Source organism: Echiichthys vipera (assembly GCF_963691815.1).
Source record: "Echiichthys vipera genome assembly, chromosome: 7".
NCBI classification, from domain to species: Eukaryota; Metazoa; Chordata; class Actinopteri; order Perciformes; family Trachinidae; genus Echiichthys; species Echiichthys vipera.
Window position 1 is genome coordinate 14484654 of NC_139832.1, and position 16745 is coordinate 14501398.

Genomic DNA, 16745 nt, shown 5'->3' on the forward strand with positions numbered 1-16745 from the left:
AAAGACATGCTGTAAATAAATGTTTTAAAAACATCCATCCTTACCAAGTGTACCTATTTATTAACTTGTCATTTCTAATTGTACATGGATGTTTTCATTAGCCCCGATGGTTGAGTTGCACAGGTCTTATATCAACTCTGAACCTAAGGCAGTATCTGTGAAGTATTATATTTGACCACACAATATCTATAGTACATTTCACACACTGTAGAAAATACTCCATGCAGATTAAAATGGGAAGATGTTCAGTTTAAGCCATGCGTGTCATGAGCTCTTCGAGAGCCCTCTCGCGGTGATTTTCATTAACAAGTAGCACTTCTTTGATTGCACTTTGCTGGAAGCCCATCTCATTAAACTGAGTCAGAAGGCGCAGGAACTCGGCAGCCTGAAATAGAAATTAAAAGTGAGTAATTATACACATTAAGATATGGCTGTGGTATTGCTTTTTGAAACCTCTTACGTAAATGCTAACGAGTGGGAATCACCTTGCTCTCACAGTTCTGAAACATCTCTAAGGCCTCCTCCACCTGTGCTTCATCATAACCCAACTCACACAGACGATCACTGGCTACCAGGTATTTTAGGATCTGTTGAAAATGGGACAAACAATTGACTGACATGTTTGGTCTTGATAAAGAAAGTACAAAGGGCATATGTTGGATTTCTGTGTTAACATGAGCAAATTCAATATTGCTTGACAGGTCACCAATAAGCCAAAATTGAATAAATAAAATCGTTGGTTGCCAAGTTGTTAGCCCACATGTACTCGTAAGGAACCGCTTTGTTGCTGTATTTCCTCAAATGTAGTTTATTTATGCATTACCGACGTTTATGATCAACAGCTAAACACAAAGTGGTGCCTACCTTCTCCGGTCTGTGGTAGCCTGTCTTCTGCAGAGCCAGAATAGCTGTGCGTAAAGGGTAGCCCTTGTCTGTGATGGTCTCAAGTAGCTCCCTCTCTTCCTGGCTGAGTGCTGACAGCAACTCTGCTGCTGAGTCAAAGAAAACCCCACGAGAGCCACCGGTCCTCAGGGCCTGAAAACAAGGGAAAAACAGATCAAAACTGTGGGTTATGAAAATCAAGTTTAAAAAAAAACAATCTGAAAGACACTGACAGAGAAAAGCAACCTTCTGTCTGTGGTTTCTGACAATGGGCCCTGCAGAGGAGGGGCGTTGTTTCTGTAGAAGTCTGGGTGGAGACGGAGCAGGTGGTGTGTTCTGGGAGTACATTCTGCCCACAGAGCTCAGTGAACGCGGCTTCTTTTTATTGTTTTTCTGACCGTGGGGGCTAGCCTGCGGTGACCTGTGTTGCTCCAGTGCTTGCAGAGGTTGTCTGCAGTCTTGAAGAGAAGGTAAAGAGCCTCTGTGGCCTCTGCGGCCCTGAGGTGAGGCAGGCTTACAGTGGTAAGTGGAAGGACCATGGTGCATGTCTTTGACCCTGGAGAGTGGGTCTCTGGGTGCAGCGCTCGAGGGCCGCTCTCTGCTCTTGATGTGGTCAGGCGCATCATCAGTGGAGGAGGCTTCATTATCCTCGTGGTAACCATCTTCATCCTCAGAGTCAGGTATGTGGAACCTGACGGTGCGATGGTGCAGCCACCGAGTGTCTGCAGAATTCAGGCTGTGACTGCGAGGTCGAGGGCTTGAGGCCCATGTGTCGCTGGTCCTGCGAGTGGCCCTGCAGCTCTCCTGAGGGCTGCTGAACATCAGCCAGTAGGGAGGGCAGGAGGGGGCCTGACAGGCTGGCCGCTGACCAGTTAATATCCATTTTTCCAGGTTGAATCCATACTGCAGCAAAAGCAAACAGAAACAGAACTTATACACAGCAGATCGTAGGAAAAGCACAGATAACCTTCACAATGGTTCTCTTATGAGCCAATATGTCTCACAGCCAGGGGTGGAACTAGTACTCAGAATTATTTACTTACTTACTTAATAAAACGGTCTAAAAATAGTAAGTAGGAAGGTTTGCTTTGCCACTGTGTGCACAAGATTGCTGTATATATACTGTCATTATAAATAAAATGGAATTGAGTTGAATTAACTAAGTGTCAAATAAATGTAGTGGAGTAGAAGTATAAAGTATATTTAAATGGAAATACTCAACTAGAGTACAAGAGTGTCAAAATTGTACTTAGGAGAATCTATTTAGTTACATTCCACTACTAATAAATACAAATACGCCCATGAGGGTAAATAGCAATTATAGAGTGCAAGAGAAAATAAATACAAAATCATTCAGTATCACGATAACCAACATGGATGTTAATTATACAGTTATATACATAGTTTTTTTTGTGCTGTGACAAATGTTATGTAGTTAAACAGGAATATGTGTTTTTAAAAAACACATAATGAAATTGGGCCTATTATTGGACCCATGTATAATAACTAGGAGAGGAATATATAATCAGATTTTGAACTGAAATTACATAATAAAAATCTAAAAGCCTCCGAGTCAGGCAGATTACTGCTAACAAAGTGATCCCAGAAAGACATTAAACATATAAAGAATGTGTGAATGTTCACTTGGATGTGACCTCAGTGTCTTGTAGTATCTGATGGCAGTTTGGTACAGTGATGTCTGGAGCCGTCACAAGCTGCACCTCCTCCTCCAGGGACCCCAGTAGGGTCTGAAATGGGACATCCTCCAGAGTGTTCATTTACACCAACGGGTAACCTGCATCACAAGACACACAAAGAGCTCCTGAGTTTTCATTTAACTCAACCAGATCATCACATTTTTATCAACACTTACCTTTGTCACGTATTCTCTCTGACTGTAGGTCCACAGCCCTCTGCAGCATTGACCGGTGTTCGGAGTAAATGACATTATCGTGTGTGTGATAAAGACAAAGACATTATCGTGTGAGTGATAAGCCTCTTCATCACTAAGCCTCTGACATCACCTGAGGAGTTGTTTACCAATCCCAACCGTACGTACACAGTAGCCTACAGTACAAATAATGGAGTATTAAAACATATAACCATATACCAGGGTAGCACTAATTATTACAAAAAAACCCACAAATGATACATTTAATAATTATGTTGTATTTTGTTAATAATACATTAACAAAATAAGCTTTATTATCTTTTTTTTCTGTATCTGTATTCAAAGGCACGTTTCCAACAGTGTGACTTTCCTCGATTTCAATCTGTAGTTGACGGGATTAGGGAATGCTGATGTACTGGGAAACAACAGTACAATACTTAGATCAGATTAGCCGATTACATAAAGATGACAGCATAGCTGTGTGGAACAACACTGTTGTTTATGTTTATCACATTCATTTCCTGTTTGGTTGATTTGTGTGTGCTAAGAATGTCTAAGAAACATTTTGTCACAGCAACTTTGGGAACCAAATTGCAGACAAGTTTAAAAGGTAAAGAACAAATCTGTACAGAGATTTACATTTTATTTATATATTTTAAACAATCACAATACATTTAAGATTCACAATCAGGGGGTGGGGGGGTTACAGGTTCTGTAACAGACCTCTGAAAACAGAGAAGCAGTTTGAAACTTAAGTGAAAGAAAAGGAAACTTATGCGCAAAGAAAGAACAGACCTAGTTTAATCTCATTTTATAGCACAAACAGCATTTTAAAGAGTACAGCAGCTGTGTTGAGTTCAGTCAGAGCTTGTAGGTTTGATTACAGACGTGTGTATTGAGTTATCAACAGGATATTACATCACTAACGGTAAGGTGAGTTTCCAACGCTGGGGCAAGGACAAAAAAAAGAAAATAGAAGCTTTTGTGCTGTGGGGTGTCTGACAAAGACAGTTAAGAACTAACTGTGAAAGAGATCATCTGTCCAAATATGATCTTAATCTGAACAATAAAGCTTGACTGTCAGATTAAAAAAATTGAATAGTCATGTACTGTATGTTGGAGGATATCTATTACAAAACTTCAGAGGACACGTCAACACTAGTTACCTGGCTGACCTGCTAATACCTGCTTTGAGAGACAGCCTTTTTATCCAGTCCTGTCATAAAAAGGTCTGTATGGAAACACAGATACATTTCCTAAAGAGTGGGCTACAAGAGGGAAGCAAAACACTGAAAACTAACCATTCTGGCTGTTGCAAAGGTCACCAATATTTTCCACATGCTTCGTTTAGTGTGCTGGTGCGTTACACTTCACAATATGTTCTCCTAATTAGAGGTCATGTCATACAAACTGCTTACAGATGCTACTTAGCCCAACAGTTACAGCCCAGTTTTAATGTGAACACCATTATTACAATGGTGGTACAGAAGAAAACATCAAAATATTGATGTGCTTGTGGAATATTATGCCCTTATGACGTAAGGCATCACACGACATGGTAACATCACATCTACACTTCCTCTCTTTTCAAGTGTACAGTATGATCCCATAATTTCCATTTGCTTCCCTTGCCATCACAGCCCATCACCACAAAAAAAGGAGAAAACAAACTAGCTACAAACCCTTTCATGAATAAAATTGCATTATCTTTATATAGATAAAAATGTTAACAATCCCCAGAGATTGAAATATTTTATAAAAAAGGTCCACTCTGCCGAGTGCACTGCTAGAGAATTAACATCTGATGCACGGGACCAAAGGTTGTTACACTCTCTTAACTTGTTCATCATGAAAACCACCAGCTCAACTACAGTGTCCACAGCTTGTTTGTCAGGGGGCTATAGTAAACCCACAGTAGGTATCCAGAGGTTCATAGTGATCTAATGATTTCAGAGACTGTCTTTAGGTGAAATGAGTCACGTGTGGTTCAGTTGTTAGCAGCGTCCGCCTGCCGAGGCCAGTTCTCCTCCTCGATGCCCGAGTCGTATTCCTCTTCTGCAGACTCCTTGGCTGGAGTTCTGAAATTCAAATGGAAAGTCCAGTTCAGGTTTCAACTACACAACTCAGGAGGCTCGGTGAGCCGGGCTTAAGGAATCTAATCTCTAGCATGACACACATGTAGCCCTGTCCAGTGAGCTGAGAGATACTGACCTGATATATCTGGGTTGTGATTTTCCCAGGACAATTTCTTTGTTCAGCTCAACAGCCATGATGTCAGAGTGTGGCACCTCAAACATGGGCTCTAGAAGGAGTTTTTCCTATGTAAAGAAGTGAGGACATGCTTATTTATTAAATCAATATTACAAAAAATTAAAAGCTTGATACCCTAGGAAACAAAATCACATACCATGATGGATCTGAGCCCGCGAGCTCCAGTCTTTCTCTCCAGAGCCATCCGGGCTATGGCCTTCAAAGCATCTGGAGTTACATTGAGTTCACACTGAAACAAAAAACATTGCAGATTCATTTAAATTCCAAATATCCAGTTGCTCAGATAAGACAAATAGAAATGTGTCTCACAGGTGTCTAATAAGTTCAACATGTTCTTTTTACTGTAGACCGGATACAGGAGAAGGGTCTGCCTTGTTAACTATACACCAGTAGAAATACTGTACTGCATTCACATTACAAAGTCATCTACAGGAATGTGCACTTGTATGTGACTAGATGACACTGCAGTGCATTCTGGCAACAATTCAGCCGAGTCCGCTTGCTCGAACCCCTGCTTAGCAAACCAACTTTGTTTAACACAGTGCTGCCACTGTTGTCTGAACACAGCAGAAAACTGTATAGTAGTATCCAGTATATGAGAGCTCTTACTTTGTCCATGCTGAACAGAGCCTGGTACTGGGGCACCACAGCGTTGCGTGGTTCAGTCAAGATTCGGACTAGTGTTTCTTCATCCAGGCTGTGCAGAGGGACGACCACTGGAAGACGACCAACAAACTCTGGGATCATTCCAAACTCGATCAGGTCCCTGGCCTCGACGTGCGTCAGCAGCCTGTCCTTCTCCTCTATCTCTGCCACTGTGTCTGTCTCACCGCTGGTGTTGGCCAAGTCTGCGGCAGCTGCTGCACGGCGCCCTTTCCCCAGGTTGGAAGGAGTTCCAAAACCCAAATACTAAGGAGTCGTGAAACATGAGCATCAAGTTAGAGGCAGGAATTATGTTATGTAAATGTAATTAACAGGAGTGTTGGCTGAATGTCTGCTGACAGTTGGTACACATGAGCCTTGCATTAAATTTACCTTTTCATTCTTTCTTCTGCTGATGATTCTGTCAAGTCCGTTGAAGGCACCGGATGCAACAAACAGAATGTTTGTTGTGTCTACCTGCACCGTTTCTCCTCTCAGTTTCCTGGAGTTTTTCTCAGGAACATTGACGATTGTGCCCTCCAAGAGTTTAAGCAACCCCTGATGGAATAAAAAGAAAAGACAAAAACATCAATAACACAGATTTAGGTCAACTAATATAGGACAAGGAAAAAAAAACAGTTATGATAAAAAGTAGAGCTGTTAAAGTTAATGAGCTAATGACGCTTTAAGGCAAATTCCTCTGATTTGCCACTGTTTTTTTTGGACACGCAAATAACATACGCACAGTTTTGGGAAAACAGGAAAGCAGCAGTAACATTGTAGATTGCAAGCTTTAACAAACCTCCTTGAGCAGAAATTAATAAAGAGGCTCTTTTGAATGGCAAGTTCAGTTTCAAAGCCAGATGGTTCTCTCGAAAAGACCCAAGTTATCTGCATTTCCTGTCGATTTGAATTAAGTTACCACTGGAGCATCGTTGAGTCTCAAATACCTTTTGCTGTCCAAGCATACAGCTGATGGAGAGAGCCCTCCTCCCCTCAACAAAGAAAGAGCGCGCTAGATAGTTTGCATTACACTGTTGTAGTAATACTAAGTAATGTTAGATTCAGGTCAATATACCCTTTCAACATATTTTTGGAGCATGCGGCACCTTTGAGGTTATACTGGAAAATATTCCGGACAGTATTTGTCATTGTTTTGGATTGTTGCTATAATAATAATTATAATAATAACAATAAACATACATTTGCATTAAGCAAACATATTTGTCCACTTCCATGTTGACAAGAGTATTAAAAACCTGAAAAATATCACCTTCAGGTACATTTAGAACAGATAATGAAAAGTAGTGATTAATTTGCAATTAATCGTGAGTTAACTATGGACAATCATGCGATTAAATATTTTTATCGAATGTGGAGCCTGCTGTTGCATTCCTAAATCTCTCACAATTGTACTCTGAGATTAATGTCTATAAACCAACTGCATTAAAGTTTTAGTTAGTGCAACACAGGTTGAAAACTGACCTGCTGGACTCCTTCTCCTCCTACATCCCTCAGCTGATGGATTCCAGGCACACTGCCAATCTTATCGACCTCATCCAGAAACACAATACCTGAACATGACATAAAAAGGAGAGACAAAACAGCATAAGTTTCACATCTCACTATTACAGGAGGCGTACATGTACAGTATACTATGTTGACATCACATGTCAGCCTACACTATACAGAATTCACTTTTAAATAATGTAGAAAGCTTCAATTGTGTTTTGACAGTTGCAGGGCAGTGGAAAGCTACCCTTGTAATAACAAAACAGATGTTTACTTTTGTTAATCCTGGTTTGTTTTTTTAACCTCTTCCTGTTTGCTGCTAGCATGTCCAACTAAATCAAGCAAATAACACATTCTGTACCCATGCAAGGAATGGAAATTAGAAATGACATAAATGTGCACATTTAAAACGGCTGTAGCTGAATAATGCAGTAGTTGATATACAAGTCGACAGAATTTAATCTTTACAAGGTTATGGTCTAACGAGAGGTTTTCCACATTTTTGTTAAACAAGGTTGTTATTGAACTGTTTTATGGAGTTTATATTACGTTAGTAACAACTTTACATATTTGATGGTAAAATGATCTTGTTATATATTAGAGAGCACACTAGTGAAAACTGTAAATGTGTTTCTATTATCATGACCACTACTTCTATTAACAGGACTACAGGTTCAGTAGCGTACAGGAGGACAGAGGCCTTGTTGTCACCATCACCTTCTTTTGTATTTTCTTAACAGTAGATACTGTATGTGGCCAAGACGAAATCCTTTGGGATTACTTGAAAAAATTTGTGGCTGGTCTCAAACGCATTATTTTATTTAATTTCGGAATGCAAATATAAAATGTGAGAAAACGTGTATAAGTACTCCATTCTTCAAAGTCCCATCAGATGTGATTTTCAATCTTTGATGGATGTTAAAGTGAAATAAATACAGTGAAAGAGAGAGAAGAGTGAATGTTTCTTGTGTGTGTCCCTCTGCCCACCTTGCTGTGCTTTCTCCACTGAGTGGTTGGCATCTTGCAGCAGTTTAGCAATAACAGACTCGATGTCTTCTCCCACATATCCAGCTTGAGTTAGTGTGGTGCAATCGCATATTGCAAAGGGAACATCCAGACAACGGGCCAGTGTCTGCGCCAACAATGTTTTTCCTGTGAAAAATGGGAAAAAAAAAAAAAAATCCCAATTACATTTTTTGGCAAGACAGATCTCTTGTGGTGTTCCGGTTGGCGTGGCGTTGGCGTGGCCACCCGAAGTTCTGAATTTCTGTTCAATCAAACACGACAGCAACTGCCAGTAGAAACAGTCAAAGCTGTTGGAATACACTTTTTATTCTCACTTCTGTCTTATTTGTGTCCCATTAAATAATCCTACACACAGAATTGTCCATCTTTCATCTGTGGACATATTGCTAGAGGGTTTGTAAGGACAAAATACAACATAATACATCAGCTGGTATTGCTAACAATAGCTAAGCTGTTTAATATAATGGTTTTACAACTTTGTGATGCTTTTGTAACTATAACGCGGTCAACTCGTTTGAAATGTCATTCCCAGCGCTAAGCTTTGTCCTCCGAGGTTAACGGAACGCACCATTTATTTATTAAGTAAACTGCCTATTTAGCAGTGTAAATCTTAATGATCTTAATGTCACTGTGCAATACCACAATTTAGGACAGTGTTGACACAACACTAACCTGAACCAGTTGGACCTAGAAGTATGATGTTGCTCTTCTCCAGTTTAATTTCAGTGTGTGTGGAGTCCAGGATCTCCCCGCCTCTCTTCTCCTGAGGTGCCTGCTGGCTCGCCTGTTGCTGCATGGACGCCCCCAGGGCATTTCCATGAGGACTGATCCCCGCAATCTGCAGCAGTTCTGCAACAACAAGCAAAGCCACAGGGGTAAGATTTGTGATTAAAAAGTAAGAACTTCAGGAACAGTATTTCACAAAGCAATATAAACATGCAACTGAACGCTTTCTATTCAAACTGCTGCACAATTAAAACAGGCCATTCATTGATGGTGTATGTGTCAAACTGCGCATAGAAACATTTCCATGTGCAGGCTAAAAATATTTGTGCCCTGGCACAGCCAGTGTGGAGTACTAAGTGAGGACAGCTGGACTGAAAATAGTACAGATGTGAATGTGGGTCACCTTATCTTATTGTCTGGTCAGTCAAAGATTAACAAGCTTAATCTTATTGCTTCAATTTCTTGAGCTTTTTTTTTTTGTTTTGTTTAAATATACGTTTATCTGTAGTCACCGCTCCAGAACTGGAGCTGTTTTTCCTCAAAATAATATAACCTTTGTCATCTGGTGTTAAGACATAATTTTAGATTCTGTTTAGGTTGAGTTTGACTATAGGTGCGCTACCAGAAATATCTACCTGGAAAAGGCTGAATAAAGCTCTAACTGAGGAGCCCCTGCAGTCTGTACATTTTGGCATTTGTGCAACTCATGAAAATAAAGTCTGAAAATGTTTTAGTGTTGTGTTTTTTAAAGTGGCCTCTAAAAGAAGATAACAGCAAGGTGGACCAACCACTTACTTGTGAACCTGTACTCATCCTCTCGTCTTCTCATCTCTAGCTCTACAGGGAGAGGACGAAAGTACTCAAATCAATATTATCATTGATCATTACCACTATGACATTATCACTACAGTCGTGCATAACCGTTTATACAGTTGCAATTGTTATTGAACAAATGCCAAATAATACAGATTTTGATTCAAGACAAGTCAAAATTGAAGGCCATAGCCATCAGATTTTTGTGATTAAATGGCTCTTGATTATGCAAAATCTTAATGAGTGAAAAATAAAACACATTTTGCACTAAATCGTACTGCTTCAATATGAAAAACATGAACAATTGCATGAACAGTTTTTTTATATTTATGGCCACTTTTCTATGCTATATTTATGTTGTAGCATTAGGCTTTATTTTTTATTTCCTCTTATATTTTATGAGTAAAGGGAAGTTTGGGGTCCCCTGCTAGAGCTGCTGCCCCCGCGACCCGACCCCGGATAAGCGGTTGAAGATGAGTGTGTGTGTATAATTTATGTACGCACCAAACACCACAGAAAATGACTTGTATGTGAAAACCTACTTGGAAATTAAACCCATTCTGACTGTGATCTCTTATGCATTTATTTTATCAGAAGCTTAATCAAAACAGCCTTGTTTTTATATATAATATACATCCCTGTTTGGGTTTTATTTTGAAATAGCGTTTTAAAAGCAGTGTTTGATGAATCCCAGGATCATATTCAAAACCCAAGCAGTAACATACAATTCTTCAATTTTAAATTACAGGTCCTGTCGCATGCCATTCCCCCTCACTCTCTCCCCATGTTTCCGGTCTGTCTCTGAGGGCCCAGCATGGAATGAAAACAAAAATGGTGCCCAAAAGTAGGTCAAAGCTCAGCACTATAGTATATCTGAGTCAAACAGAATTTGTCAAAATACAAAACAAAATATAGAACATGGAACTTTTGGCAAAGTCAATTTACAATAATAATTCAAAGCTTTTCTGCTCATTCAAAATATTTGTTTGTCTGTAAAAACTTTACCGAAGTATTTACCGACTATCAGCCTACGATGATTGTCCTGTTTACAGGTGAAAAACCAAGAGTGAATTGATTCATGCAAGTGATCAGTGGAAACCACATTACCCATAATACATTTTAAACATTAATCTAAAAGATACCAGACATTAGAAATAGAGTTTTCGCTCTAAAAGGGGTTACACCAATAAGCATCAGAATAAAGCAATATCTTATAGACAACATTAATACTGACCACGCGGTGTTAGAGAGGGTTGTTTTTCCACCTCCACCTGCTGTCGACTCCCGGCTGGGATGTTGTTGTAGATGCGCTTGTAGTGATTATACACTGCAACTGCTAACACCTTTTTTGCATACGACTGGCCAACAACGTACTTGTCGAGGTAAGCATATATCTGGGAGAAAAAAGGAATTTATACTTTATAACAAAGTAAAAGTATAACAGAGGGACTATTACATGAGGATGTATAACACTTTCCTTTAAAAGCATATTTGGATTTCCTGCTTCAATTTCTCACCTTCTTAGGGGGAGGGGGCGGTTTCTGTGCAAACGCCAGTTTCACTGCCTCCGCAGCAGACTCTGGCTCTTTGTTTAGCCCCTTCTTAGAGTCCGTTTCAGACAGAACCACGAAAAAGTGATGGCATTTTTCACATTTGACAAATCGTGTTGATGCTAAAAAAGAACAACACACAACACATTTAATACTGAAACTCTTTACAACCTTGCTGAAAGAAACATTTGAGGCACTGACAGTTTAACAAGATTTCAGATCATTAAGCCGAATGACATTCGAACCAAAAGTAACTTAGGGTTGCTCATAGTGCTGAAAGGGAGAAATGACCAAAAGTTGTCTGCTGCTGGTCCTGACCTACAGAGAAACTTGTTGAATAATCTACATCAACAGGCTAAATATGAAAAAACAATTGCTGCTAACCTTCCTGCCATGCCATTACAAACATTACTGCTTGTCTGCATCATAGAAAACAAAACTAGAGACATACAGCAGATTGTCTGTATATTAGCAGGCAGACACTATGGATTGTAGTTTCACTTTCACTAATAATGTTCTGTTTGTCAGTTTTCTGTATTATTCACTTGACAGTATTGTGTGCAAAAGTAGACTTTTTAAAATATAGTATTAAACAAATTTCTACCCGTGAACAGCATATGAACAGTACACCACACACCTCTCTTAACTTGTAAGGTTTATTCTAGACGATGTAAAAGCAAGTAAGTTATACGAAAGTAATAGGGAGTTAAAATGAAAAAAGGTGTAGGGTGATAATATTTTCAATGAGGGTGGAAATTTTACCATGTCAGATCGTTTCAGAATTTACAAAACAAACCAGTGCAGGAATCTCTCATCTGTGGTTTCTTCAACATCTACCAAACAACCCTTCTTAGTTTAAGCAAGCAGCATAAAGTCACACAGTTGATGTTGCAGAAAATGCTCAGTGAACAACAATTAAAACCAATCCCTCAGTGTTTACTCGCAGGTCTTTAGTTTGACAGACCTTGTCAGGAAATTGCTTGTGTTGGTTGTTTATAGTGTACCATTAATGTGCTGTGGCTTCAGTTCACCACCACACTTTTTACCACATAAAAATGTGAATCTTGGTTTAATGCTTTGTTTAAAAAAAAATGTCAACACAATTGTGGATACAAACTATAATTTGTCAATCTGCATGGGCAGTATACTGTATTTTCTATACTTCTGTTTAATTTTTTATTCAGTCATTGCATAAACCATCTAATTTTTTTCATCTCCTATTCAACAATGTCAATCACATTTCTTCTAGAACTAATAATGCCAGATATGCACAATTTAGTGTTTTCACAGTCTGGAGACATAATATCTCTCATAACCGGTCTTATAAAACTTCTGTGACTGATGTGTGTTACCTCATGTAATATTCCTTTACGTTTAATCCTTTTAATTTGAACTTTCGACCTAAAATGTACAGAAAATCATGTGTCTTGTTTACTCACATACAAAGGTCTCTACATGTGTGCAGGGATCTCCACATTTGGGGCAGCGTAGCTGGCTTCCCCCCTTGCCTGATCCTGACCCGGAGCCAGAGTGTCTCTTCGCCTCACTGATGTTTTTCTGTTTAAAAATGACGGCATCAGCACATATTAAATTATATTACTTCAGCCTCTTCCATGTTCAAAGTAATGCACAATACTGTAAATTACCATGGAAGGGAACTACAAAGGAGATTTATCCTCCTAAAGATTACCTTTCCACCATCACTTCCACTGTCCTTTGTTGTCCCATCTTTAGCGGCATAGCAAACAGCAGTCTCTGAAAATGACCTCACTCGTACCCAGGGAGGTGAAGGAGTTTCCCGAGACCCCTGACGACTCAGAGAAAACAATTGGATCCGGGAGCAGGACAATCCTGTAACAACAACAAAGACATCCCTTTTGATTCTTAATAACATTGTGGTCTGTGAACATACATTTTTAATGGACGACAACGATCATGTCATTTTGAATGATTTTGATAACCTATCCAAAACATATTTCCCTGAATAATAATTCAGCAGCAAGAAAATTTCATGACTGCTCATATCTGTCATGTAACTAGTGCTTAAATGAGTAGACGTTTAATCCATTAGACCATCAACAGAAAATTGATCTTCAAGTATTTTAATATTCAATTAATGATTTCACTTTTATTTTCTTCCTATGATAGTAAACATCTTTGGGGACAAACTGTGACATTTGTCACATAGGTCACCTTGGGCTCTGACAAATGGCAATGGCAAGTTTTCATAATCTTGTTACACAATAACAACTTATAAGTCAATCAAGACAATTGTCTGCGTACATCATTGGGGCAGTGAACTTAATTAGTTAACACATCAGATAAGTCAAAAAGCAACATAATGGCCTATGTCTTTATCGGTTGAACACAAGCCGTATTATCGGTCAAGACAGATGGCGATATAACATAGAGATGGGTCTGTTCGACATTCCTGCCTGTTAAAAGGAAGGTTTTCGTTTCCACTGTGTGCACAAGATTGCTGGATAATAGATACTGTATATAAACAACAATAATAATGATAATAATAATAATGATAATAATAATAATAATAATAATAGGTAGTGCTGTTGATCGTGGAGGAATTGTTGGGTTTCTGTAAATCATAAAGTAGTCATAAAGTGCAGTCTGGAACTATGCTATATGTAAAATGTCTTGAGATAACTTAAGTTATAATTTGGCGCTATAAATAAATTTGAATTGAATAATCAAGAGCAAGTTAAGCTGCAAGAAATCCAGAGTATGTTTATGTCCTGCAGCTATTGTACATTTTGCAGTGACTTTTACACCTGTTGTCATTACGTGACTGGAGACCTACTCTCTCAAACTGTAGCAAGTTAGCACAATGTCATGCAGCTGTACTCAGTTGGCACAAACTGTTTTTTACCTCTGTGGGCTGTGTTCAGAAACAACCTGGCAGCCGAAGTACACGGGCAGGACATAGCTCCTCTTCTTTTTGGTTAAAAACCCTGAAAATAAACTTAAAGTTAGTGAACACAGTGCAACTTCATAATGAGAGCATGGGGTGGCTAACAGGCTACGTACAGGAGCAGCCGTTTAGCGTAAAAACATTTCATAACTTCAACGTCACTGTTAGCATTTAGCATTAGCAGGTCATCTAACGTCACTGGCGAAGGTGGCTGGCAATGCGACTCACTAAAACAGAAATAAACTGACATGTGTTGGTTGACGAGTATATCACAGCTAGCCCAAGTACCTCATACTACTAATACTACTACTAATAATGTCAAAACAAACAATAGCTAGGTTACATAAATAAGCAACTGTTAGCTGCTTAAGCAAGGCCCAAGCCAGAGCTACCTGACAGCAAACACCCCTTGGTGGGTCGGACAGACAGCCTATGTTGCGTAGTGGTCAAGCTGCGTGATTTTACCCTGAAATGACGTTAAGTAAGCTAGCCAACAGTCAAGGCATGCGAGCTAATTAATCAAATCTAACGTGACATCACACCAGCAACTGGCGAGGCAACATGTAACGTTAACTTGCTCGTGGGTTTTTACTCACAGGGCACACGATGAAACCAGTCCCCCTTCGGAAAAACAAAATTGTGCAATGTCACTGCAGCTTTCGCTTTTCTTTTAACAGCTTCAGTGTGTCTAATATCACAGTGGCAATAGCGGTCGGTTTCGCTCCTCGAGGCCGCTGTTTCCCAGCAGGTGGGACACACGACCTAAAGTGATGTAACTGCTGTTATGAACTAGGTCGGTTATCCTGCTTTAGCTGCTAACTGGCAGTCAGGGTACAGTAGCTAGCAGAAGTGGTTTCACCACGGTGGACGCTGTAAACAATATGGCGGCTTCACCTTGTGTCTACACAATTTACACCATCCAGATATTTTGAGATCTACGCTAGTAATCACCAGGAGGCGTTGACTGGGACGACTGGTGATGCGTTCAGGTGGCCCTCGTAAATGTGTGAAGCTGTACTGAACCGAAGATTGATTTTACTATTTGTTGTTCGTTTTTTTTAGAATAACGAAACACAGTTTAGCAGCTTTCAAGAACTGGTAAGGAAAATAGTAAAATATTAAATAATGAGGTGTTCTTATACTAAGTTGCAAAGTAATTGGAGGGCAAGAGGCAGAGGTGGTTTAAGGTGGCCAGAGGCCCCAGGCTGCTGTTTGTTTGGGCCCCCACATTATTAATCACGCTTAATCAGAAAACAACAACAACAACAACGCTAGAAGAGAAGATGAGTCGGAGCCACATGATGGCAGCTGATTGGGTAAATGTGTCCCATATCAATCCAATCAGCGACTGTTAATAATGTTTCTAAGGGCCCAAATAGGAGGAATGTTTTTTTAAAAAAAACTAAATTAAATCCATAAATTAAAACAGTTTAAAATAGTCTGGCCAATCCGGGGGCCCTGCATTAATCCGCCTCTGGTGAGGGGGTTATTGCACATCAATTCAGTTCTTAGAGAGGGGTGGGATGGAGGGAGGAGGGTGTGTGCATTTTACTGCCTGAGGAGGAAGAAACATTTTTTTCAATCTGTTGGTTCTGGATTTGATTGTTCTGTATTGGTTCATAAGTGGCTTTGAAAATGGCATTTTCCTTCATCCAGGCATCCTAGACCTCCAGACCTCTCAGTCAGCAAACATGAGATAAGCAAGGAGCTGTCTAATTTGCTTCAAAATGAGGACACAAACCTCATCTCGAAATTTAACCCACTCATGTGATGATTCCTAGTTTTAGTAATAACTTGTCATCATTTGACAAAAATAGTCTGCTCTGGTAAAATTGTAAGCTTTCTACTTTAAAGGACAGAAGGATGCTTGAGGGTGAAACTCCTCTCCATCTCTGCTTCAAAGTACAGGCTACTTTAAGTTATTGTCTGCAAAAACAACCCGCTTAGATCTGTCTAACTTGGTGAGAATACAGCTACAGAAGCGTGTATGAAAGGTAAATTGCACTGTTAATATTAGAGGGTCTGCTTTGCCGAGTCGGTATTCTAGCATTGGCTTTTCTGCAGGCAGCAGCTCTCGGGGCATGTTCACAACTGCCTGTGCTCAAACTCATCCACCCTTGAGGCCTCTCTGCTCTTTCTTCCATGTAGTTCCTCACACCACGTATCTACAGAGTATCAATATCACATAATACATTTGGGAACATATCATTTGTATAATATTAATTTTGACCATGAACATGAAACATCCATGTGTGACAAATTGGGTAAAACATTTAGTCACATAACTAATGTATAATTAGTTAATTCATAATGAATAAAAGCAGACTGTTGCAGCTCTGACTATGAATCTTAACTAACAGAAAAATGTCCAAATTTCCCTTGAACATTCATCATCATGTCATGCTGCAAAAATCCAGCAATGTGGTCCTTTGCAATCAACACGTCAACATCACTAGTCGGGGATCCTGATGAACATATTTTTGGAAAATCCAGTGTGAGCTATTGA

The 16745-nt window shown here is 39.6% G+C and overlaps 2 protein-coding genes across 3 annotated transcripts; both read right to left on the reverse strand.

Moving 5' to 3' along the window:
• Positions 1 to 250: 250 nt before the first annotated feature.
• LOC310948993 (uncharacterized protein) lies at positions 251 to 2660 on the reverse strand (the record flags this gene model as incomplete). The annotated part of the gene is made up of 5 exons (XM_083916309.1): positions 251 to 385; positions 486 to 587; positions 865 to 1035; positions 1129 to 1785; positions 2538 to 2660. 5 exons carry the CDS (start codon positions 2658 to 2660, stop codon positions 251 to 253), a joined length of 1188 nt encoding a protein of 395 aa, XP_083772435.1.
• Positions 2661 to 3556: 896 nt separating this feature from the next.
• On the reverse strand, positions 3557 to 15050 carry clpxb (caseinolytic mitochondrial matrix peptidase chaperone subunit Xb). 2 transcript variants are annotated; one of them, XM_083917345.1, is made up of 15 exons: positions 14836 to 15050; positions 14198 to 14279; positions 13004 to 13164; positions 12753 to 12870; positions 11281 to 11435; positions 10998 to 11157; positions 9746 to 9787; positions 8897 to 9073; positions 8186 to 8350; positions 7172 to 7260; positions 6080 to 6244; positions 5654 to 5953; positions 5181 to 5273; positions 4985 to 5091; positions 3557 to 4851 (listed from the first exon to the last, which is right to left on the reverse strand). In XM_083917345.1, exons 2-15 carry the CDS (start codon positions 14250 to 14252, stop codon positions 4761 to 4763), a joined length of 1878 nt encoding a protein of 625 aa, XP_083773471.1. In that variant the 5' UTR covers positions 14253 to 14279; positions 14836 to 15050; the 3' UTR covers positions 3557 to 4760. The 2 variants fall into 2 exon arrangements, with proteins under 2 accessions (XP_083773471.1, XP_083773472.1); XM_083917346.1 differs by lacking the exon at positions 9746 to 9787.
• Between the last annotated feature and the right edge of the window lie 1695 nt (positions 15051 to 16745).

Excerpts from the sequence above, each read along its gene's own strand:
- clpxb (XM_083917345.1), bottom strand. The coding sequence starts at position 14,252 with ATGTCCTGCCCGTGTACTTCGGCTGCCAGGTTGTTTCTGAACACAGCC. Across the intron at positions 9,788-10,997 it reads ACCCTCTCTAACACCGCGTG|AGCTAGAGATGAGAAGACGA; the intron begins GTCAGTATTAAT and ends CTCTCCCTGTAG. Across the intron at positions 5,954-6,079 it reads GCAGAAGAAAGAATGAAAAG|TATTTGGGTTTTGGAACTCC; the intron begins GTAAATTTAATG and ends ACGACTCCTTAG.